The sequence below is a fragment of the Nicotiana attenuata genome, unplaced genomic scaffold (assembly GCF_001879085.1).
Source record: "Nicotiana attenuata strain UT unplaced genomic scaffold, NIATTr2, whole genome shotgun sequence".
NCBI classification, from domain to species: domain Eukaryota; kingdom Viridiplantae; phylum Streptophyta; class Magnoliopsida; order Solanales; family Solanaceae; genus Nicotiana; species Nicotiana attenuata.
In genome coordinates this window covers 23,262-48,383 of record NW_017674895.1, presented here as the reverse complement: position 1 = coordinate 48,383, position 25,122 = coordinate 23,262, and the positions used below count along the sequence as shown (strand labels likewise).

At 39.4% G+C, this 25,122-nt stretch overlaps 1 protein-coding gene across 2 annotated transcripts; it reads left to right on the top strand.

The window, feature by feature from the left end:
* The first annotated feature begins 1,110 nt into the window (after positions 1-1,110).
* Positions 1,111-10,853, top strand: LOC109219417 (diacylglycerol O-acyltransferase 1-like). Of its 2 annotated transcripts, XM_019383878.1 has the most exons (16): positions 1,112-1,934; positions 4,347-4,427; positions 4,660-4,733; positions 4,827-4,902; positions 5,154-5,221; positions 5,604-5,727; positions 5,923-6,009; positions 6,711-6,812; positions 6,893-7,029; positions 8,233-8,314; positions 8,427-8,447; positions 9,067-9,129; positions 9,645-9,692; positions 9,789-9,851; positions 10,087-10,140; positions 10,261-10,853. In XM_019383878.1, exons 1-16 carry the CDS (start codon positions 1,527-1,529, stop codon positions 10,363-10,365), a joined length of 1,593 nt encoding a protein of 530 aa, XP_019239423.1. In that variant the 5' UTR covers positions 1,112-1,526; the 3' UTR covers positions 10,366-10,853. The 2 variants fall into 2 exon arrangements, with proteins under 2 accessions (XP_019239424.1, XP_019239423.1); XM_019383879.1 differs by lacking the exons at positions 9,645-9,692; positions 9,789-9,851; positions 10,087-10,140; positions 10,261-10,853 and adding an exon at positions 9,534-9,638 and having other exon boundaries at positions 1,111-1,934.
* The last annotated feature ends 14,269 nt before the right edge of the window (positions 10,854-25,122 follow it).

The following is a 25,122-nucleotide window of genomic DNA, read 5'->3' as shown; positions in this document are numbered from 1 at the left end:
GAAGTAGTATTTAAATAATTATAAAAAATAATAAAAGTTCCTAACATGATTGCATATGATCATTTACCAAATTAAGTATGATAACATGATTAAAAAAAGATAACTTTTGTTTGTAATTAAATTCGAATTTTAGAATTTTATCTATAAATTCAAAATAATCTTTTAATTCAAATTTCGTATATATATATATATATATATATATATATATATATATATATATATAACTAAAATAGTCAAATATAGAATAAAGTTACCATATACTATTGACATTTATTAGTTTGCCACTTGGCTTAACCATATTATATATGGTAACTTTCTTGCTTTAATATATCAATATAGATAACATGCTGTGTCGTCATAAAAATATCATTATATATTTAACAAATATATACTTAATTAGAAGTTAAAAATTAAAATAAGAGAAAGACTTAACCATCTTTCATGTATGAAAACATATCGGTATTCATTTTAATTTGGTATAAGTGTTGAATGAGAATTAATATATGATCTTAGTTAGTGCCAAACACTTTTTTCTTTCCTTAAGATCCTGCCCAAATAAATAAATACGGTCATATAAAATGAAAGAGAATATTTATTTACTTGCCTAAAATAACATGATGATACTAAAAGGAGCTAGACAAGTCATAAACGCATACGCACATGTCTTTTTAAAGCAAACAAACAAACAACGACCCACTAAAGTCGCACTAAATGGAGTTGGAAAGGATATAGACTTTACCCCTACCTCGATAGGGCAAAAATATTATTTTCGATAGACCCTTGGCTCAGAAAAATGGCAATAAAATAAGAAAAGACAATTTATCAATATCGTCAACATAACTATAAAATGATGACATGCCATAACAATAACGAGCAACTAGGGTCCAGAGCTATATATGGAAAATAGTAAGATTAGTGTGAACACACATGTCTTTTTAAAGGTTTAAAAAAGAAAAGACAAACACGATCTAGTACCTCAAAACGAACCTCCTATACATAACGAACTTATAAGTTATAATAAAATTTTTTATTCTTAATCCGCAGTTAATGCATTTAACCATTTTTTGTCCTCTATAAACATGACGTCTTCTTCGGCACGCTTATAAAATTTGCCTCCTCTCATAAACTTCCAAGCGGCTTTTCAAGATCTTTGTCACTTCCTTCTTTGACCCATCCTCCTAGAAAATTGCACAAATTCCACCATATTCCTCTATTGCACATAATATAAATCCAGTATTACAATTACGAATACAGAAAAAGTAAAAAATCAAAATCAAAATCTAACCGCCTTAACTAGCAAATCATAATTAGTTTTCGAAATCTCACCCAATCCTCCGTTACTTTTTTCTTAGATCCTCTTTTTCTGTCATTCTTTTTTTTCCCCAATAACAACGACTCATTGCATGTGAAGGTTGATTTTGATTTTTGGTGTTTATTCAAACTCTCTCTTCACGATTTTCTTACTCTTTCTAGAAGTATCCATTACTTTCTATTCTGTGATTTCTGTGATTCGGCGAAAGTAAGCAATGGCGATCATGGAATTGCCGGAGAGCGTCGAAATGACGACGACGACTTCAGGTATTGAGAACCTCAACTCCAATCTTAATCACTCGGTTCGGAGGAGACGTGGCAGTAATGGTTTTGAAGCGGTTAGTGCAATCGACAGATCGGATGCGAATACAAGCGAAGATAGAAGAGATGTGTGTGGCAGCGGTGCTGGATGGGAAACGGTGAATGAGCGGAGTAAATCGGTTGGTGAGTCCAGTGATGTTATTCGAAAGGAGGAGGACAGGAATGATAATGTTGCGAATGGTGAGGAAAGCAAATCAACGGAAACAACAACGACGCCGTTTAAATTTGCTTACAGGGCGTCGGCACCAGCTCACCGGCGAATCAAGGAGAGTCCTCTCAGCTCCGACGCCATTTTCAAACAGGTGTGTCATGTGCACTATTCGCCGTGCTATTTTGACCTGTTGCTGTGTTGGAATATTACATTTCGTAAATTCAGTTTCTTAAACTGTATGTAAGCTTATGATATTAGAATTTGAGTTTGCTAAGATGCGTTTAACAGAGGAATTTAGCTTATTCTAGATGGTGTAAGGTTAGGCCTAGTAGTTAGGTGACTCCTTATTTGTGCTTCCTCCTTGCATAGGAGGTCTAACAAGCCTCGTGTTTATTGGTAGCACGTCTATTTTAGGATTTTTCTTTTTGGTCTGTGATTTATAGGAAGGCGTCTAACCACATAAATTCATAAGTATTTCTCAGTTGGCTGATTACCTGCTAAAGCTGGGAATGATAGTGGTGATGGTAATCGGTTAGCATAATTAGAAGTACATAGACACTCAATATCGGGTCTATGTTTGAGTCGGAAAAAATCATGCTGTGAGCTGTTGATGACAGAGAACACCTTCTGCACCTTAATTATTTGCATTCTACAGAACTGTTAATTTTCTATTTATAGTCATATTTGAGGATTAATTTTCTTGAGATGGTAAAGAAAAGGAGAATCTTTGTCGTAATGGACTGCAAAACATGCTGAAACAGGGCTGAAAAAAGAAGTAAAATCTTATTTTTCTTCAAACAAAATTGTATTTCTTCATTTCATGTGGTCTCAACTCTCATCCATGTTGTGAAATCCACAATGTTATGTGACCATTGTTACTGGGTTGATGTTGCTGTTGTCGTTGTTTTGTGGTCATTGTTCACATTGTCATATGTGAAGTAGCTTCTGTTGAACTCGACAAATGAGTTGTTTGATGATGGTAAAAGAAACCAAAGTTAGAGGGGGACATATAAGCTTAGGTTGTAACATAACTTTTACATTTTTCATTGAACCACTTGCTCAACGATGAGTCAAATTTTATCTTTTGATTTGCTTTTGTTCTTGAGCTGGGAAAATATATTCTTATTGTCTGTTGACTCCATGCACTAGAGTTATAAAGGATATCCTTCCCAAAACACACCATAATAAAGAATCAAGTTCAGATCAATACAGATGATACTAAATGCTGAAAAATTAGGTGAAGAATAAGAAGCATACCACTATTAAATGCAGTTAGGGTTTTCCATAAGCCTATGTTGTCATCAGGCAACATGACTTTCACATTTGCTTGAATGATATTTTCTACTAAAAAGGATCAGTTGTATCTCAGTGTGCTGTAGTTTGTCCTTTTTACGCATGAACATCAAAAAGACTGTCCCATATCAGTGCAAACTAGGTATCGCAAGCGTCCTTGATGTACTTCGTCCAATCTCATGGCTAACCTAGAGTCTAAGTCAAAAATTTGCAATCCAAATTGCTTTCATGTTCTGTTTTCAGTTTTTAGATGTATCAACCTTTATCGTATTCCTAGATCTTTGTTATTACACTCTGCCATTTGCTTCCGCTGCCTATTACGTGTTGTTGCTATTATTTGTTTATTGCTTCCTTTTCATTGTTATTGAGCCGAAGGTCTATCGGAAACAACCTCTCTAGCTTATGATGTCTGCGTACACGTTACCCTTCCTAGACCCCACTTGTGGGTTTCCACTGGGTTTGTTGTTATTGTTGTTGTAGATGTATCAACCTTTAGTCTATGATTACCAAAAGATATTCCTGCTACTGCCAGTGATCATGCGAAAAAGAAGTTTTGCTTACCCATCATCAGAAAGATAGTGTATTAAGACAAAGAGGTCAACCAAAAAGGTAGTCCTGCTACTGTCAGTGATCATGACACAAGAGAAGCTGCTCCTTAATCCATCATCTGAATAATAGGTTTTGACGCTGCATGATCTAGGATGATATATACAATATGGTCAATAGGTATTAGGTAATGAGCTCTTGTGATATTTGGTTTGATCACAAACAGGTATTTTCACCGACAGTTGAACGAGTAGAAATGTTTACCATGTACTGTGCTTATAGTGAAAAATGTAGCAGGAGACCTTGACAAATGCTAAGAGTTACTGTGCAAAATTATAGTTCTCACTTATAAACTAATGAAGACAATGGATATCTACAGACTAAAGAATCTGAGTGTCATGTTTTTCTGGATTGCATTTCATGTGGCTCACAAGTGCTTATAGCATAAGAGTTACTATATTATTTTATAAGGAGCATAAGAGTAACTATGCTATATTGTCAGTATTCACTAATTTTGTAGAATGGTAACAATTATTATCAGTATGCACTAACTATTTGTGAACTAATGAGGAAAGTGGAAGTGTACAAACTTTTAGTAGACCAAAGAATTTCAATTTTGCGGCTTTCTTGATTCCATTTCATGTGGCTCACTAGTGCTTGTAGCTCTGCACAAAAGCGGCCATATACCTCTTTGCTAACACCCAATATATGATTCACGTGGTAGAGTCACGCAGGGCTGTTCAATCTCTGTGTGGTGGTGCTGATTGCTGTTAACAGCAGGCTGATTATCGAGAACTTGATGAAGGTATACATCTTTCTGTAATATCATTCTAATCATGATGAAGGTATACATCTTTCTGTAATATCATTCTAATCAATTTGATTAACAATGCGATTTGTACCCTGGCCACTTGTATCAGTGTCACATTAAAGCCAAGCAATGAATAGGAATAGGGTTACAAAAGATATGATATGTCATTTCAAAATGTTTTTTAAGTATTGTGTTGCTGATGACAAACTCTTGACTACTATTGCAGTATGGCCTTTTAATTAGGGCTGGCTTTTGGTTTAGCTCGAAGTCGTTAAGAGATTGGCCGCTTCTAATGTGCTGGTATTGCCATCTTGATCCCTTCTCTTTCTCTGGTCTGGTCTTAATACCTACTATTCTTTAGACAAAAAAATGAAAGTCTTGATGTGCTTCCAGTCTGAGTCTCCAAATTTTGCCACTCGCTGCTTTTCTTGTGGAGAAGTTGTCACTGCAGAGGCGTTTGACTGAGCGTGTAAGTCGAAATCACCTCTTTTTCTCTGCCTTTTTTTTCTTCCTAAAATCCTTTGTTGTTTATGAAAAGTAAATATTTCTTTCACATAGTGTTCTCACTGATTCTTATTCCTGTTTATAGTGAAGGAGGTTTATACTGTCTGTGGCCGTTGTGTTTTATCCTTTCTGATGTTTTGACGATTGAACTTGTTATGATCCTTCATTACTCTAAGACTCAAAGTTAATCATGAAATTTTCTTTCTGATTCTGCAGGCGGTGGTTACTCTTCACATAACTATAACAACAGTTGCCATTTTGTATCCAGTTCTGGTCATTCTCGGGTATGTTCTTATGCTCTGTAGTCATGAAACTTTGATATACATCCTCTTAGAAGTGTATGATGGGTGGCCCTTGCTGACTGCCATGTTTGTGGTTAACTGAGAATTTTTTTAGCTACAACTGGTGAATATCTTAGATGTCAAAAGTTGCCCATTTATTGGGAGAGGAGTTCTGCATAGGAACTAATATCTGTTTCTAAGTTTTACTGGTCAAGATGTTTTTAAACCTTCGTTTTGGGATATTGGGAAGGACGACTACTGATGTAAATTTGGATTACCAATTACGAGGGGAGCATTTCTAATTATACCTGTCCAACTATTATTTTTGTAGGCTAGATGATAATATTGAAAATAATAACAAGTCAATGCGTTTTAAATTGCGCAGGTGTGATTCTGCTTTTCTGTCTGGTGTCATATTGATGCTAGTTGCTTGTATTGTGTGGATGAAGCTGGTATCTTACGCACATACAAATCATGATATGAGACAGCTCGCAAAGTCTATGGATAAGGTATGATTAATCTATATCCTCTTCTGATGGACCCAGAGGTTCTGCAGTTGATTAAAGCTTCATTTGTGGTGTATTAAAAATCACTCGATTAACCAACTCTGCTCTTTAACCTTTGGAAGACTTGTTAGCATTCTGCTCCTGTGAGCGCTATTGAAGATATTGAGTCTCTTATATCTTGCTTATTTATGTTGTTAGGATGAAACTTCAGATGGGGATTACTCTTATGATGTTAGCTTCAAGAGTTTGACTTACTTCATGGTTGCGCCAACATTATGTTATCAGGTAGGATAAGTTAAGTCTTGCAAATTGATTTTTGATAAATGGAACATGAAGACTTAACAACAATTTGGCAATTGAGTTCGCAACAAAATCTGCTCTGTTTCCCATCTGATTCCTTCTAATTCCATATTGTCTTTTTTTAGGAATAAAAATGCCTGCAGTTTGTTTAGACGCACTGGGGCTACATTCAATGGATACCATAATCGAGTCCTCACTCTTCCTTCTGTCAGCAAGATTATATTCTTGTATTTGTAGTGATAGGATCTCAGTTATCATTAGTGACCCTGCCAGACATTGAAATAATGACTCAGTTCTTACCATTCCAATTCTCTTTATTGAATTGAACATATTCATCCATTTTGACTACTTTAGCATATTTTCTCGAACTAATTTCGGGTCTGGTTCAGAAAGACAACTCTCAACCAAAAAATTAAGCTATGACTGATCGAGATCAATAGGAAGCTAAGACTCTATTGGCAAAGTTCAATCCGTGATTATCTTTATGGAAGGGCCTCTTTTTCTATCTGGATTTATAACTTATGGTGTTGCCCTCGTCCTTTCTTTTAATAATATATGCTTTCATCTTATTATTAAATCCCATTTTTAATCAAAAACCTATTTAAGGGAAAAGAGAGAGTTCACTCTAGGAGGTTTCTGGCATCTAACTCATTATTTTTTGGGTTTATTTATTGTGTTATCTGAAGCTTAGCTATCCCCGCACTCCATGCATTCGCAAAGGTTGGGTGGCACGCCAATTCATCAAGCTTGTAATATTTACAGGATTGATGGGATTTATCATAGAACAGGTGATTATTTCTTGAAGGTTCGAACTGCATTTGCTCCAGTAAAGCGTAAATATATTCTGACGGGATGCATCCTTGTGCAGTACATTAACCCAATTGTGCAAAACTCACAACATCCTTTGAAAGGAAACCTTTTATATGCCATCGAGAGGGTATTGAAGCTTTCGGTCCCAAATTTATATGTCTGGCTCTGCATGTTTTACTGCTTCTTTCATCTTTGGTATGTCCCTCTACCTTTATTTCATATACTCTTTACATCTTTTCCCTATGTTCAATGTCCGAATTGTTTTTTTTGCCAGAGATTTGTGCTTTAAAATTGAGAACAAGTATCATTAACATCATTGAAGTGTATGTCTGCACAGTTTCCCCCTTTTTCAATTGAAACATGTTTCTTTGAACTTTTAATGGTCATTTACTCACAACTTGTTTGGATGGTTGTTATGTATTGTTTCATAATGTATCGTATAGTATTGTACTATATCGTTTTGATGTATACAATGTTTGGATAGATTGTATTGTTTGCCGTCGTTTCATAATATCATGCACCAATAATATGAAGAATAAACTTGCAATATTATAAAGAAAAAGTAAGGTACGAGGTAATATTATTATATAAAAAGGTAGAGTAAAGGATAAAATAAAATTATTTAATAATAAAAAAGGGCAAGATGAGAGAAAAAAAAAATAAGGAAACAACGCGACCACACCAAATCAGTTGTTCCATAAAGTAGCACTTTTCGTCGTTACATAACGACAGATTTAAACGATACGATACAATAAAATTTAAGTAACAATCATAATAACATTGTATTTAAAGTAACAATACGATACAATACAACATGAACAGGTAACAACCATCCAAACAAGCTGTTACTATTAAATCATGGATTACCTTTTACTGTAATTGGAGTTTCTAAACACAATTAGTGCTTACTATGGGGGGGGGGGGGGATTAGAAAGGTTCACTAAAGGAACCTGGAGGTTCTCAATGAGCCTGAATGGTTTTAGTAACAGTATATATCTGCCTGCCCCCAACCCCAAACAAAATAAAAGAGGAAAAAAGTCCCAAGAACAAGCAAGTGCCTCTAAGTTGTGAATGCCTTAATGCCAAGGCTCTGTTTGAATCCTTTGAACAGTTATGGTTATTCACATGACATTAGAACTCATCTCATCAGATGTTTAGACAATGTATTCTTCCTTGTCTTTGTTAGTGTTAAAGCATCAAAATCATGATATCATGATTCATCTCTTTGCTTTTTCTTTGAAATGGCTTTTGTGTTAATGAATATGAAAAGCTTCACCTTTTCCATGAAGCACAGAGCTTAACGTTTTACCTCTGAATAAACTGAAACACATATTTGGCTTATGTGCCCTTGCATCAAAGAGAATGAGCTCTATTTACATCACTTAACTTTGTATTCAGGCTAAATATACTTGCGGAACTTCTATGTTTTGGTGATCGTGAGTTCTACAAGGATTGGTGGAATGCCAAAACAATTGATGAGGTAGATTCAAATATCACTTTGACTTTTTGGTTATATCTGAACTGTTTCAGAGCTGGTTGGAGTTTCTTATTCATTTTGTTACGTGATTGGGTGCTGCGGCTGCTGTTATCAGTACTGGAGGATGTGGAATATGGTATGTGTATCTGCTTTTTTTCTATATCATTGCCTGATTCTTATGCATGCAAACATGTGGTTGTCTTATTGACCAAGAAGTAGAATACCAAAAATACATTTCGAATGATGTTATATCCTGTCGTCATTCTTGGTTTGTTTTGTCACTAAGTACAGCTTTTTTTCACAGAAGCAAATGTCTGTCTTCTCTTTCACTCCAAGTTGGCTTTAACACAATCTTTCAACATGTGACTAATGCAAAGGCTATGTAAAAGAAGTAGGTGGTGAAGTGTAAGCCTAAAGAGTTTAAGACACCAACGTGTGTCCAGAAAATTTAGTTGGTAAAATGCAAAAAAGCTTAAATAAAAGGTATAATCAGGTCACCTTAGAGAGATTTTCCAAAATGTGAGATCAAAACACTTATGTGTCCTAAGACTTGCATAAAGAAATTCTATCCAGGGGCTTTACTGGTAATGGAGGACAAAATAATCGTGGGATTTAAGGTTGGGTAATAAGGTCTCTAGGGGTTGGTGGAGCTTTACAAATCTAAGTGCAAGCACATGATATTAAGCTTACATCTTTGTCAAGCATTTTTCGTTATTCGGCAACATTAGTAACCATGTATCTGGTGGCTATTGCAGCCTGTTCATAAGTGGATGGTTCGTCACATTTATTTCCCTTGCTTAAGAAACGGAATTCCAAAGGTACCTTCACACTCTTAATTGCTCTTTTGGGCTTCTTTGTGTCCTATTTCCTTCTGCTCTCATCTCCTAATTAACTAACTATATTTCGTCTGCTTTTCTTTTACTATACTGAGGCAGAAGGAATTACCTTTACTTTCAGTTGTGCGGCAATCTGTGTTCACTTGATGAGTTTTTATTCAAAATGCTCTTTCTCAGAAAATTTATGATAGCACTTCCATCTTTCATCTCTGGCCGATTTTCAAGCACCAATATTTCCAATGTAGATGGGTATAAAACCTCAAGATTACACCTATATTCTGAATGAAATAGCAAAAGAAAAGAAAAAAGATTGCCTCTGATATTCGACCATCATAAAGTACTTCTTTAGCTGGCAATTCAGTGTATGTTTTACATTTTCCTGTCAGATCTCAGTTAATTGATGAGTCTGCAAATAGGATAAAGCGCCAACCTGCTGCCTCAAATGATCTTGCACTCACTGCTTTGACAAGACTAATACTTGCTAACACTTGGTGCAGGGGGTTGCAATACTGATTGCTTTCCTTGTATCCGCTGTTTTCCACGAGGTATGTTGTTTCTGTCCCTCTTCCATATTTTATGGTGAAAGGAGGTAATGTCAGCTTACGATTGGTTTGAGATGACATGTTCCGGCGTATCTGCAGCTGTGTATTGCTGTTCCATGTCGCCTTTTCAAGTGGTGGGCATTCAGTGGAATTATGTTCCAGGTAATGGCATCTAACATAGTGACCTAACATGTTATTGGAATTGAGTTAGTTACCAGGTTGCCATTTATGCTTTACTATAGATAGTACCCATAATTGCATTGAATTTAAACTCACTTTGTGTTTCCAAAGAAAACTGCTTTTAAAGCATTAACAAATGAAAAAAAAACAATTGAAAGCCAAGGTTTTCTATCTTAGTTGTCCATGCTGAACAATAAAATATGGTGTTGTTTCTCAGGTTCCTTTGGTCATACTCACAAACTTCTTACAGAACAAGTTCCAAAGCTCGATGGTATGTTATATTTCCATACGCTAAGCTACCCCCCCCCCCCCCCTCCCCGGCTCCTTCTAAATCCATGTAGAGTATAATGCAAGCGATTAATATTAGATTATATATGGGGAATCTTTCTAGGTGGGCAATATGATGTTCTGGTGCTTTTTCTGCATCCTTGGTCAGCCAATGTGCGTGCTTTTGTATTACCACGACGTGATGAATAGAAAAAGCAGTGCACATTAAGCTTCATCCAAGGTTTTGTTGATGGGCGATTATTTAAATTTTGGATCCCTAGCTCTATGCTACTGTTTCCTAGAGGACACTGGTCATCCACTGCAACAACATTGCTGATGATGTGTTTCTGGCAAGGCATTCCTGCTATTTCCTTCATCAGTCCACAAATGATATTCAGATGATATGAAATTATGTGTTTCGAATGCACAACACAAGGGCACGACCACTGATGCTGGTGTCTTAACATTTTATTGTGATCTTCATGTCAGAGAAATGTAAAATACTATCTTGAGATAAATTTTCTTGTCAGTAAATCCCTTTCGCCTCTAGTTTCTCATTCATCTATTTCTGCTTGAGGCTGGCTTTGATGCAAGCTTGAAATGTAAACAATTGGGTGTAACTGATAAATAAAGCCCATTGTGCTTTGTAAACGCTTATTTGGATTTTGATTGTTACTCTTTAAAAAAGGAAGAAGAGTAGAACACGCTTGTTTAGATTGTTATGATGTCAAAATTTTGGAGGAAGCCGAAATTATACTCCTGTTAGTTGCACGTTGGTCTATTTATGGATCAGCGATTTGTTCGTACTCTACTTGGTATTTCAGAGCTGTGAAAGACAATTGAAGCAGCTGCATACGAAGCTTATCAAAGTTGACTAGACAAAGCATGATACAACTGTATTTTTCCGTTGACAGTATCTAAAGTTTAAATATATAGGGTGTTTTTCGTATAACGGAAAATGTTTTTCAAGAAAACAAGTAGTAATCTTATTCATTTTTCGGTGTTTGGTACGTAAATTAAGGAAAATGACTTCTCAAGAGTATTCATAAATAATTTAGATATAATAAAACATGAAGTCATAAACTTTCAAACCAACAACCTTCCAAACCTACATTTTTCATAAACTTTCGAATCGCTAAATTTTCGAAACAGCAGAATTTCTAATCCGTAAATATATTAAAAAATATTTTTTTCTCAAGGGGGGAGGGGCGGGGGGTAGAAAAACGAAAAAATAGAATTTGGGTTGGTGAGGGTATGGAAGGTTGAGAAGGAGTTTTGGAAAATATTTTCCCTTCTCTTGATAAGGAAATATTTCCCTTCCTACCAAAACACACCATAATATATGGATTAATTGTTGTAAAGCACTTGGTCTGGTTTCTAAATGTGGTCCAGTTTGTTCCCATTCAGCTAATTTTGTACTTATGTGTTTCACTTTTGTTCTTTGGGTTGTATCATGGGACAAGTACCCTAGTTGCTAGGTATATAGGGTGCAAGTCAAAGGTTGTCTAGGTCCTAGTAGTTTGACTTGAAAAGAAAGCCTGAAATTAATTAGAAATGGTTAATGAAAAGCAGGTTCTTATCAAAAGAAGATTATTAAGGCCGTACCCTAGTATCTTCATACATATTTTAAGTTATTTTGAATGAATTTTTGTTAAATCTCCATTGATCGATGAATTGAGTGAATTGATTAAACACTTGAATGAAGAAGATGAGAGAACTATGAAGAAGAAGCTGAGATTAGAAGGTAGAGCAATTGATAAAATGAGTCCTATCTATACATATGGAGCTACAAGTCGTTTATAGAGGATAGCCTAATCTATTCATACCTGGGCTAATCACAGCTGGATAACAGTTGTGACTAACGACCTCTAAAGTTAGTTACTACTATTACAACTAACTAAAACAGTTAAACAGTAAAGTAGCCATGGTTAAGTAACCCTAGTGCAGGTTGTCAATTCCTCTAACCCTCCCCCCCCCTACCCCCCCCCCTCCCCAAGCTAGGAGATATGAAGAGGTTCTTCATGCCTAGTGTGATGATCCAAAAGGTTATCACTTGCTTTTAATTGAATTCTGTGTCTCCGAGGCCTTGAAAACCTCATTTAAAGTCGCCTCGATTTGCGTGCGCAGTCCGGGCGCGTAGCCAGAAAGCCTAAATGTGAAAATCTGTGAAAAATGATAAGTTTTGACTATAAAATGAATAAATTTGACTTCGGTCAACGTTTTGGGTAAACGGACCCGGACCCGTGATTTGACGGTCCCGGAGGGTCCGTAGGAAAATATGGGACTTGGGCGTATGCCCGGAATCGAATTCCAAGGTCCCAAGCCCGAGAAATGAATTTTTAAAGAAAATTATTTTCTGAAATTGTTTAAGAAAATTCGAAATGAAATTTGATTAGACCATGGTGGTATCGAGCCCGTATTTTGGTTCCGGCGCCCGGTACAGATCTTATATATGATTTAAGATGTATCTGTGAAATTTGATGAAAAACGGAGTCTGTTTGACGTGATTCGGACATAAATTGCTAAAGTTGATGTTTTATGAAGTTTGAGAAAATTCTATGATTTTGAGGTTTAATTCGTTGTTATTGAGGTTATTTTGCCGATTTGATCGCACGGATAAGTTCGTATGATGTTGTTGAGCTAGTACGTGCATTTGGTCAGGAGCCCCGAGGGCTCGGGTGTGTTACGGATGTGATTCGGGAAGTTTTAGACTTAAGAAAAAGTTGCAGAAATTCTGCTGCAGGTGCTCAAACCTGTTGTTCATCGCGATCGCGTAGTAACTCTCACGATCGCGTAAGGTAAATGGGGACAGGGGTGGATTTGTCCATCGCGAACGTGAAGCCACAGTCGCGAGCGCGGATCTCTAGGGGATTGCTCATCGCGAACGCGACCTGTGTGATGCGAACGCGTAGTGTTAATTGGAGGGGGCTGGGATGTTGTCGATTCTTCTACGTGAACGCGTATGTTGGTCCGCGAACGCGAAGGTCAGAGGGGTCAACCCTTCGCGAATGCGTAGGATATCGCGATCGAGTAAGTCTACTTCTGGCAGCCCTTCGCGATCGCGACAGTGTTCTCGCGAACGCGATGAACACTGTCGCCCAGCACTTAAAACAGAAGCTAATACGGGATTTTTGCAAAATTTCATAACTTCTTCATCTTAACTCCAAATTGGGCGATTTTTTAAAGAGGATTTCACCACAACTTCATAGGTATGTAATCTTAGACTCATTTTCTTCAATTTCCATCAACACCTACTAGATTTCTAAGCATAAAATATGTAACTAAGGGTAAAAAATTAGGGATTTGGGTAGAGTTAGGGCTTTTTGATTAATTATGATTTAGACCTCGTTTTGGGGTCGAATTTTGAAACTAATTATATATTCGGGCTCGTGGGTGAATGGGTTATCGAATTTTGGTTCGAACCTCGTGTTTTGACCAAGCGAGCCCGGGGTCGATTTTTGGATTTTTGGGAAGAATGATTAGAAAGCTATAATTAAGCATTGGAATTGGATTATTTAGCATTTATTGATGTTATTAAGTCGATTATGTATAGATACAATTGAATATGAGCCGAATTCGAAAGGAAAGGCGATATTTGAGAATTGAGTTGGTCGTGGAAGTTTGAGGTAAGTGTCCGGTCTAACCTTAGCTTGAGGGATTAGGTGTTGTGTCCTATTTGCTAATTGATTCTTGTTGAGTACGACGTATAGGCATGGTGACGAGTATCTATACGTTGGTGTCGAGCATGACCGTGAGTCTTAAATTGATAGTTGTTGTGTTCTTAATTGATACTACGAATGCTTTAATTGATGATTCTCGAATATTGAGCAAGGATTTAGTTTATTTTTGTGGATCTTATTTATGACTGAGTATTGGTATTAATTGAGCTGAGTAGAAGTTGAGTTAAGATTGGATATAGCTGATTCTCCCTTGCTGGGATGTTTGTTTTGTTATTATTGTTCCCTTGCCGGGAAGTATTATATTGCTTTTGTTCCCTTGCCGGGATTTCCTTGTGATTTGGTATTGGCTTGAGATGGGAGCGGGTGGTACGCCTACCACAAGGTTTGATGAAATGGGAGCAGGTGGTACGCCTACCACAAGATTTGATGAAATGGGAGCGGGTGGTACGCCTACCACAAGATTTACTAAAATGGGATCGGGTGGTACGCCTACAACAAGATAAGAGAAATGGGATCGGGTTGCACGCCTATAACAAGATGTGTACTGAAAGTGAAATCTGCCTTTATTTTTCCTTATCCGTGTTAGAAGTTAAATTTTGGTTTCCTTATTATTCTCTTCAGATTCTGTCTTATCTGCTATCCCCGAAGCATGCTTCCCCTCCCCAGCTTTAATTGTTTATTTCCGTCTATCTTTCCGCTATATATATATATATATATATATATAACTACACATGTTTATCTGGAGTCTGGTCCTAGCCTCGTCACTACCTCGCCGGGGTTAGGCCAGGCACTTACCAACATATGGGGTCGGTTATGCTGATGCTACACTCTGCACTTATGTGCAGATACCGGATCAGCACTTGGTCAGCAGTAGTAGGGGAGCCAACCTTCAGTCCACCGAGACACCGAGGTAGCCCTGCAGGCGTCCACAGGCCCGGCGTCTCCTCTATCTTTTATTATGCTCTGTTATCTCTTGTATTCGATACAGGTAGTGTTACTTTCTTTCAAACAGTTGTATGTAGTAATCTTAGTAGTCCTTGAATGTTGTGACACCAGTTTCTGGGTAGAGGCATATGTTGATTCTCGTATTTGTCACGACCCATTTTCCATAATAGGTCGTGATGGCGCCCGACGCCATTTGTCAGGCCAGCCAACGCGGAAGTATAATTAGATTCTCCTTTTACCTTTGCCAAAAACCATTATAATAGATTTTTCCCGATTTAAAGTTAAAAACCAGTAAAGATCAATAAAATATAAAGACAGTTATACAACCTAAAATAACGTCTACCACTGTGTGTGCCAGAACCTGGTGTCACAAGCTACGGGCAACTAGTAGAATATACACAAAAAGAATAATACCCTATCCTACTGCCGGAATCAGGATAGACAGAAACAACAAAAATACAAGGAAGACTTCTTCGGCTGCGGATCGGCAAAAAGGGAATGCAGCTCACCGCAGAAGTCCCAGACGCGCTCACTGATATGCACCAGAATGATGTTCGGATCCATCTGCCTCAAATCCTGTACATTTAAGTACAGAAGTGTAGCATGAGTACATAACCAGCATGTACCCAGTAAGTATCCCGTCTAATCTCGAAGAAGTAGAGACGAGAGGTCGACTCGATACTTACTAAGGTCAATTAAAATATATATAAGTGTGATGAGTTCAAATCATGGAATTTACAAGCATCAATAGTTTATGGCAAGTGGTATAAGTCAAGAACTTTACAGCATCAAGTTTATAATTTATCATATGAGATAATGGCAAAATAAAGCATGTATAAGCTTTTCCACAATTAACATGCGCACATAATACCAAGGCGACGGCCTGAACCAACAGAAATAAACTGTGCACTTGCCGAGGGTCGACGGCGCGCCTATAGATGCATCTATTCATACCGAGGCGATCGGCCCGATCCACAAATAAGGATGAAATATCAAGTTCACACACATGGCACATAAATGGTCAAAAATACCAAACCAAACTTAATTAACTAGTCAAGTATGCTTATATCCCCTTTTAAGTCTCTAGTACACACTAGGTGTTCATAACAACAAATTAACATAAGAGATATATTTAATAGGCATGTTGTAGGTCCTAAGCTACCCGAACATTTAACATAGTAGTAGCTACGCACGGGCTCTCGTCACCTAACGCGTGCGTAGTCCCCGCATTTAGCAACAAACACTCAAACATTAATCATAAGGGGACAATTCCCTCTTACAAGGTTAGAAAGGAGACTCACCTCGCTCCGAAGCGCACTTCCGATATCAAGAATAAGCCCAAACCCTCAATTCGTAGACAAACGAGCACCAACAAATTAAAATAAGTAAGAACTAGTCAATAAGAGCTTACAAGGTTAAATTCTAATTGTTTAAGCAATTTCCTAACCATTAATACAAGTTTCCTAAATTTCGACCCCGGGCCCACGTGATTCCAATATTTTTCGAAGAAAGTTGTTCTCTACCACCTAAGGATCACAAATATATGATTTCTAGTTCATTTCATGGCAAATTATAGGATTAAATTTTAGTTTTGATTAAACCCTAGGTCTAACTCTAATCTCTTGATTTTACCTAATTTTTAGTGTTAAATCTACCTAATGTTTATGTATTTGAACTAAAAGTGAGTGGAGATTACTTACCTTGCAATGATATGTGGAAACTCTCTCTTTGAAACCCCCAAAATCGCCCAAGTGTGTAGTGAAANGGCCAAATCTTTGCAGGTGCGGAAATACCAGATATCAGCTGCCTCAGCTTTTCTTCAACTCCAAATTCGATCCATTAACCACCCGGAATCCACCCGAGGCCCCCGAGACCTCAACCAAACCTACCAACCAATCCCGAAACACATTACGGACTTGCTCGAGGCCTCAAATCATATCAAACAACGCTAAAACCATGAGTTACACCCCGATTCCAGCTTTATGAACTTTGAACTTTTCAACTTCTACTTCCGATGTTTAAACCTATCAAATCATGTCCGATTGACCTCAAATTTTGCACACAAGTCATATTTAACATTACGGACCTACTCTAACTGTCGGAATCGGATTCCGACCCCGATATCAAAAAGTCCACTTCCGGTCAAACTTCTCAAAACCTTCAAATTTCTATCTTTAGCCAAATGGCTCCAAAATGACCTACGGACCTCCGAATTCACTTCTGATCGCGCCCCCAACTCCAGAATCACCATACGGAGCTATTCACAGTCTCGGAATCCCAAACGGACATCGATAACACTGAAATGCACTGTAAGCCAAACTTATAAAATTCCTTCTAAAATGCTCAGGAGAAATAGCCAGGAAACGAGCAAACAGAGATGATACATAAGAATAAGTAGACCCTGGATCAAATAATACCGATGCATCTCTACCGCTGACGGAGATAATACCTGTGATGACGGCATCTGAGGCCAATGCATCCGGCCTGGCTGGAAGAGCATAGAATCTAGCTGGAGCACTGGTTGTCTGGCCTCCACCTGACTGAGGAGTAGCTGCCTGACCTCTCCCTGTCTAGCCTCCACCTCTGGATCGGCCTCTACCACTCTGCCCTCCACCTCTAGGTGGCTGGGCCGCTGGTGCTGGAGTCATGGGCTGCTGCCCCTGCTGTACTGCCTTGCCCCTAAGCCTGGGGTAGTATCTCCTCATGTGGCCTGTGTCACCGCACTCAAAAAAACGTGGTGCGGCGACCTGCTGCCCTGATGACTGTCCCTGATGACTCGTAGACCCCATGGGAGGAGCCTGGATAGCCGGTGGTCGATATGAAGTCTCCGGCATAGCACTGAAGTAGGGACCAGAAGAACCCCGAGGACCTGAATACCCACTGGAAGAACCCTGAATAGCTGGCGGGCGGTAGGAACTCTCTAGCATGGCACTGAAATAGGGGCGTGCTGGAGCACCCCGGGCGGGAGGTGGTGGTGCTGAAGATGGGGGCCTACTGGGCTGACCCCTCCCATACTGACCTCTGCCCCTAGCTGGGGCACCTCTGAACTCTCCAAAGAATCTGGCTCTCTTGTCCTGCTATATCTGGTCCCTACCCTCTGACGATATCCCTCAATCCGGCGAGCAATCTCGACCACAAGCTGATACTTTGTACCCATCTCCACCTCTCGGGCCATACCCGATCGAATACTGGGCTGCAATCCGGCGACAAACCTCTGCACTCTCTCTACATCCGTAGGGAGTATCATAAGTGCATGGCGAGATAACTCAGAAAAACTCGCCTCATAGTCGGTCACAAACATCTGACCCTGCTCAAGGTGCTCAAACTGATACCGCAGCTCTTCCCTCTCAGAGGGCGGAATATACCTGTCCAGGAACAACTGTACGAACTGACCCCAAGTGATGGGAGGAGAACCGGCGGGCCTACCAAGAACATAGGACTGCCACCATCTACGGGCCCTGCCCTCAAGCTGAAAAGTAGTGAAGTCGACTCCATGCGACTCCAATATCCTCATAGCGTGCAGTTTGTCCCTGCACCTGTCGATGAAATCCTGAGCGTCCTCATGACGCTCACCTCCGAAGACTGGAGGGTGAAGTCTGGTCCATCTGTCCAGTAACTTCTGCGGATCGAACTCCACAGCTTGGCCTAGGCTGGGGTGCCGCTGCAGCAACTGGCTGAACCCCCTCTGCGGGTAGTGCACCCGGAGTCTGATATACCGCAGCTGCATGAACTGGAGCCTGGGCAGTAAGGGTCTGTGCTCCCCCTCTTGCCTGCGAAGCAGCTGGGTCTGCTGGAAATAAACCAGCCTGAGTCATGGTGTCCATGAACCGAAGCATACGGCCCATGACCTCCTGAAATCCCAGCGCAGTCATGAAATCCGCCGGAGTAGGCACAGCCGCAGGCGCCTCGCCCTGCTCCTCAATAGTGGGATCCCCCGCAGGGTCTGCTGGTGGTACAACTAGAATAGCTATGGGACGCCCTCGTCCCCTACCACGGGCCGGTGCCCTCCCCCGGCCTTTACCTCGGCCTTTGGCAACGGGGGGAGCAGCTCCTCCCGGGTCCAGAACGTCGGCGGTACGAGTCCTCACTATCTGTGAGAGAATAGAAGAGGAAATTTAGTACACTGACCACTGCACGATGGAAAATGAATAAAGAGTAGTCTTTCCTAACACCCTATAGCCTCTCGAAGATAAATACAGACGTCTCCCTATGGATCTACAAGACTCTATTAGGTTTGCCCGTAACTCGTGAGACCTACGTGAACCTAGTGCTCTGATACCATGTTGTCACGACACATTTTCCATAATAGGTCGTGATGGCGCCCGATGCCATTTGTTAGGCCAGCCAACGCGGAAGTATAATTAAATTCTCCTTTTATCTTTGCCAAAAACCATTATAATAGATTTTTTCCAATTTAAAGTTAAAAACAAGTAATGGTCAATAAAATATAAAGACAGTTATACAACCCAAAATAACGTCTACCACTGTGTGTGCCAGAACCTGGTGTCACAAGCTACGGGCAACTAGTAGAATATACACAAAAAGAATAATACCCTATCCTACTGTCTGAATCAGGATAGACAGAAACAACAAAAATACAAGGAAGAATTCTTCGGCTGCGGATCGACAAGAAGGGAATGCATCTCACCGCAGAAGTCCTAGACGCGCTCGCTGATATGCACCAGAATGATGTCCGGATCCACCTGCCTCAAATCCTGTACATTTAAGTACAGAAGTGTAGCATGAGTACATAAACAACATGTACCCAGTAAGTATCCCGTCTTATCTCGAAGAAGTAGAGACGAGAGGTCGACTCGATACTTACTAAGGTCAATTAAAATATATATACGTGTGATGAGTTCAAATCATGGAATTTACAAGCATCAACAGTTTATGGCAAGTGGTATAAGTCAAGAACTTTACAGCATCAAGTTTATAATTTATCATATGAGATAATGGCAAAATAAAGCATGTATAAGCTTTTCCACAATTAACTTGCGCACATAATACCGAGGCGACGGCCCGAAATAAACTATGCACTTGCCGAGGGTCGACGGCGCGCCTATAGATGCATCTATTCATACCGAGGCGATAGGCCCGATCCACAAATAAGGATGAAATATCAAGTTCACACACATGGCACATAAATGGTCAAAAATACCAAACCAAACTTAATTAACTAGTCAAGTATGCTTATATCCCCTTTTAAGTCTCTAGTACACACTAGGTGTTCATAACAACAAATTAACATAAGAGATATATTTAATAGGCATGTTATAGGTCCTAAGCTACCCGGACATTTAACATAGTAGTAGCTACGCACGGGCTCTCGTCACCTAACGCGTGCGTAGTCCCCGCATTTAGCAACAAACACTCAAACATTAATCCTAAGGGGACGATTCCCTCTTACGAGGTTAGAAAGGAGACTCACCTCGCTCCGAAGCGCACTTCCGATATCAAGAATAAGCCCAAACCCTCAATTCATAGCCAAACGAGCACCAACTAATTAAAATAAGTAAGAACTAGTCAATAAGAGCTTACAAGGTTAAATTCTAATTGTTTAAGCAATTTCCTAACCATTAATACAAGTTTCCTAAATTCCGACCCCGGGCCCACGTGCCCGGATTCCAATATTTTTCGAAGGAAGTTGTTCTCTACCACCTAAGGATCACAAATATATGATTTCTAGTTCATTTCATGGCAAATTATAGGATTAAATCTTAGTTTTGATTAAACCCTAGGTTTAACTCTAATCTCTTGATTTTACCTAATTTTTAGTGTTAAATCTACCTAATGTTTATGTATTTGAACTAAAAGTGAGTGGGGATTACTTACCTTGCAATGATTTGTGGAAACTCTCTCTTTGAAACCCCCAAAATTGCCCAAGTGTGTAGTGAAAAGTGAGAGAAATGAGTTTGAGTTCGTATTAATGAACCCTTCTGTCCCCAGTGATTTCCGCTTCTGCGGAAGGATTTCCGCTTCTGCGGGCATAAGCCGCTTTTGCGGAAATGGGCAAGGGGGCCTGGGCCGCTTCTGCGGTCAAAACCTCGCTTCTGCGAGTCCGCTTCAGCGGAAAGCCCACCGCTTCTGCGGTTCTGGGCCTGGGACAGGTGGACCGCTTCTGCGGCCGGGGGTCCGCTTCTGCGGTTTCCCCTGGGCCTGGCCCCTTCCGCTTCAGCGACCATTAGACCGCATCTGCGGTCCCGCTTCTGCGGCCCAAGAACCGCAGATGCGGTTATGACAGAAGCAGCAAAATCCCAACCCTTTCTAAATTTCCAACTTCACTCGAACCTCGACCATTTGACGCTCGGGGCTCCCGAGCCCCGCCCGAACATACCGACAAGTCTGAAATCACGAGGCGGACCTACTCGAACCCTCGAAACACTCAAAACAACGCTAAATCGAGGAATCAACCCCCAAAAGTAAATGAATCAAATCATTGAACTTCAAGTTCTTAATTCTCCTCCAACGGGTCAAAACGCCCTTAAACTACTCGGATTGACACCAAATTTTACGGGTAAGTCTTAACTGATATTTCGGACTTGCACCAAGTTCCGGAATCGAAATACGAACCCGATACCTATGGAAACAATGATTTCTTAGTTTATTTAAATCTTTGAAACTTAAACTTAATAATTTCACATAAAAATTCATTACTCAGGCTAGGGACCTCGGAATTCGATTTCGGGCATAGGACCAGGTCCTATATTTTCCCGCGGACCCTCAGAAATTATCAAATCATGATTCCGGGTCCGTTTCCCCAAAATGTTGACCGAAGTCAAACTTGGCCTTTTTAAAGAAACTTAAAGAAGCAACTAGACTTGTTCTTTCTCAAAACTCTTCTAACTCCCGAACCACTCGTCCTCGCAAGTCATAAATTAGCTAAAGCAAGTGCGGGAAGTTTTATTTAAGGGAACAGGGTTCAAAAATGCAAAACGACCAGTCGGGTCATTACAGTATTATTTTGATTTATTTTGCTTAAGTCTTCCGCTTAATCTCATATTCCGTTGTTATTTAAATGTTTATCACTTGTTAATCTAAGTTGTAAAAAGGATTAAAACAAAAGAGTTAATGATTTCTAATTTCGTGGCTTGCCTAGCTATTTCGAGTAGGCGCCATCACGACTCCCGAAGGTGGAAAATCCGGATTGTGACACCTAGCTTGGACATCAGATAATGATGCTGAAGCTGAGTAAGCCCTTTGGTGAGAATATCAACATGTTGCTCTGAGGAAGCCAAATACTGAAGATTTACCAATCCCTGCTTGACCTTCTCCCGGATAAAATGACAATCGATGTCGATGTGTTTGGTTCGCTCATGAAAAACAGAATTAGTAGCTATTTGGATGGCTGATTTATTGTCATGGTATAAAGAGATAGGCAGCTGAACATTCACATTCAATTCCTTAAATAATCCAAGAAGCCAGACAAGCTCAGCAACTGTCGAGGCAAGGCTCCTATATTCTGCCTCCGCAGAACTTCTATAGATAGTTGACTGTTTCTTGGATTTTCAAGACACTAGAGAAGTGCCAAATTTAACAAAATATCCTGTAACAGACCGACGAGTATTTGGGCACGAAGCCTAATCAGCATCATAATAAGCAGTGATAGAGGAGAATGGGCAGATGACAATAGGATTCCAGCTCCAGGTGACTGCTTAACATAACGAACCGGTTGTACAGCAACCTCCATATGAGAGACCTTAGGAGAATGTGTTATACACCATTTTAACACGGGTCAAATTAGGCTATGACATATTGGTGATTCCTTAATTAATTATTAACTAAAGAGTCGCCACCTAATTATATTAAAAGGTGAGTTAGGACACCTAAATTATCTATTGTTGGTATACTAAACATTAGAGATTCTAAGACAAGGGTTCAATTAATCTTAAAGAGAAGGTGTAAGGCACTCTTTAAGATCCATATTAAAATGGTTAATCAATCGGACTTAAGATAATTAAGGCTAAGTGTAGAGTGTATAAATGATTAAAAAAGGGATTGAATTCAAAAGAGCTTGACTTTGAAAATATCTATGCGTAAGAAATTATGAGTTAAAATCATATTAACGTAATCAAATATGAACTTAAAAATATTCTAATGACTATTGTCTTGTTTAAAAGAAATACACTTGTTAAAAACAAACAGGAGTGAGCTCAATGGGCAAATTCTCAGTGAAACCACAAATATACTACCACAACGAAGGATATTTTGTGATAAGGTTTAGTAATCTAGAGGAGAGAGACAAGGTGCTATACTCTGGACCTCACACAATCAACAACAAGCCCATAATAATGAAGGCATGGTCAGAAGATTTCAATCTTCATGATGAAGTCCTGAAAACTATTCCCTTATGGGTGAGATTCCCAAATCTACCCATCAATTGCTGGGGTATGAAATCTCTAAGTAAGATAGGCAGTATATTGGGAAATTCGGTGTATGCAGATGAATGTACCACTGGCTCTGTTAGGATCTCTTATGCACGAATGTTGATTGAAATAGATATTACAAAACCTCTACCTAGGTATGTGAAGCTACAGGACCACAAGGGGAGGATAATTCAACAGGAAGTCACTTATGACTGGGAGCCAAAATACTGCACAAAATGTCTAAAAATAGGACATGATTGTGCTGAGACTAAACCAGCACAACCACAAAGGATGGTGCAGCAGAGAAAGGAAGTCAGAACCAAGCAAGTGTGGCTCAGAACTGACAGAGAAGCTAGTAATGAGAAGAAGGAGATTGAGCAACAGAAAGCAGCTGAGACTACTCAACAGCCTGTACCAGAATAAAAAAACAAAGATGCACAGGAAAAGGAGGAGGGGTGGATAACAGTCCTAGGGAAATCAGCAGCTAGGGCAGCTAAGGCTAAACAAGTTGAGGAGCAGGAGCCACCAGGAAGCAATGGATTCCAAAGCTTGGCAAAGCATCAAACACATGATGAACCAGGTACAAGTAACATGCAGATGAGGAGATCAGAGGTGCAGGAGTTGTTTCATCACCCCTATTTTATACCTGTATGAGTGTGGTAACTTGGAATGTTAGGGGGTTGAATAAAACATATAAGCAAAAGGAGGTAAAGGAGTTTATAAAAGGGAATAATAAAGCAATTATAACACTAGTAGAACATAGAATAAAAGAGCACAAAACAAATGAGGTGATAAAGAAGATAGCACCTGGTTGGAAATGGATATCTAATGCTAGTGTAAACCATAAAAGCAGAATCTGGATAGTTTGGGACCCCAGGATATATACATTTGAACCAGTGGAAATATAGGAGCAACTGATACATGGCCAAGTCAGAGTTATTTCAAAAGCAATCACATTTGGATTTTCAGCAATATATGGGTTACATACAATTAAAGATAGATTGAAGCTATGGTGTAAGCTGAGGCAAATACACAGTATTCAGCAGGGGCCTTGGCTAGCTATGGGTGACTATAATGCTGTACTACATCCTCAAGATAGACAACATGGTTCAAAGATACAAGAGATGGAAACAAAAGACTTTAAGGAGTATATGGGGGACACAGGGATGAATGAATTGCAATATATGGGAAGGAGCTATACATGGACCAACAACCATACATATAGCAGGATTGACAGGGCACTTGTGAATATAACCTGGATGATGACAATGCCAAATGTGAAAGTGCAGGTGCTTGAACCAATGGTATCTGACCACTCACCACTGAAGTTAGTAATCAGTAACACAAGGAAGAAAGAACAGGCCATTCAAGTTTTTCAACTGCATTGCTGACCATCCCCAATTCATGTAGCACATTGAAGAAGTTTAGCAAGATAGGAACACAAATGGAATAATGCAGGCAGTATGGAACAATCTTAAAGGTGTAAAGGAAATAATTAAAACTATAAACACACAGCACTACAAAGGGGTTGATGAAAGGATAAAAGAGATTAGGAGGGAATTGCAGGGAATACAAGAGGAAATGAGCTCTAAACTACAGAATATAGAGCTGGTTGAGAAGGAGAAAGAATTGAAGTGTGAGCTAGAAAAATGGGGGAAGATAGAAGAAAGCATATACAAACAAAGATCCAGAGTCCAATGGTTGAAGCTGGGGGATTCTAACTCAGCCTACTTCTTTGCACAAATGAAGAATAGGAATCACCTGAATGGAATCCAAAGTCTAACAAATGATGTGGGAGCTCAACTAGTAATGGAGGATGATATAGAAGCAGAAATACTAGGGTACTATAAAAAACTTCTGGGGTCAAGAGCCGGAAGTATTCCAGCTATTAATCCAAATATTATGAAACTAGGTGCAACCTTAAATAGAGAACAACAGACTCAGCTGATCAAGTCAGTCACCAAAGAGAAGTATGGGAAGCCCTGGAAGACATCA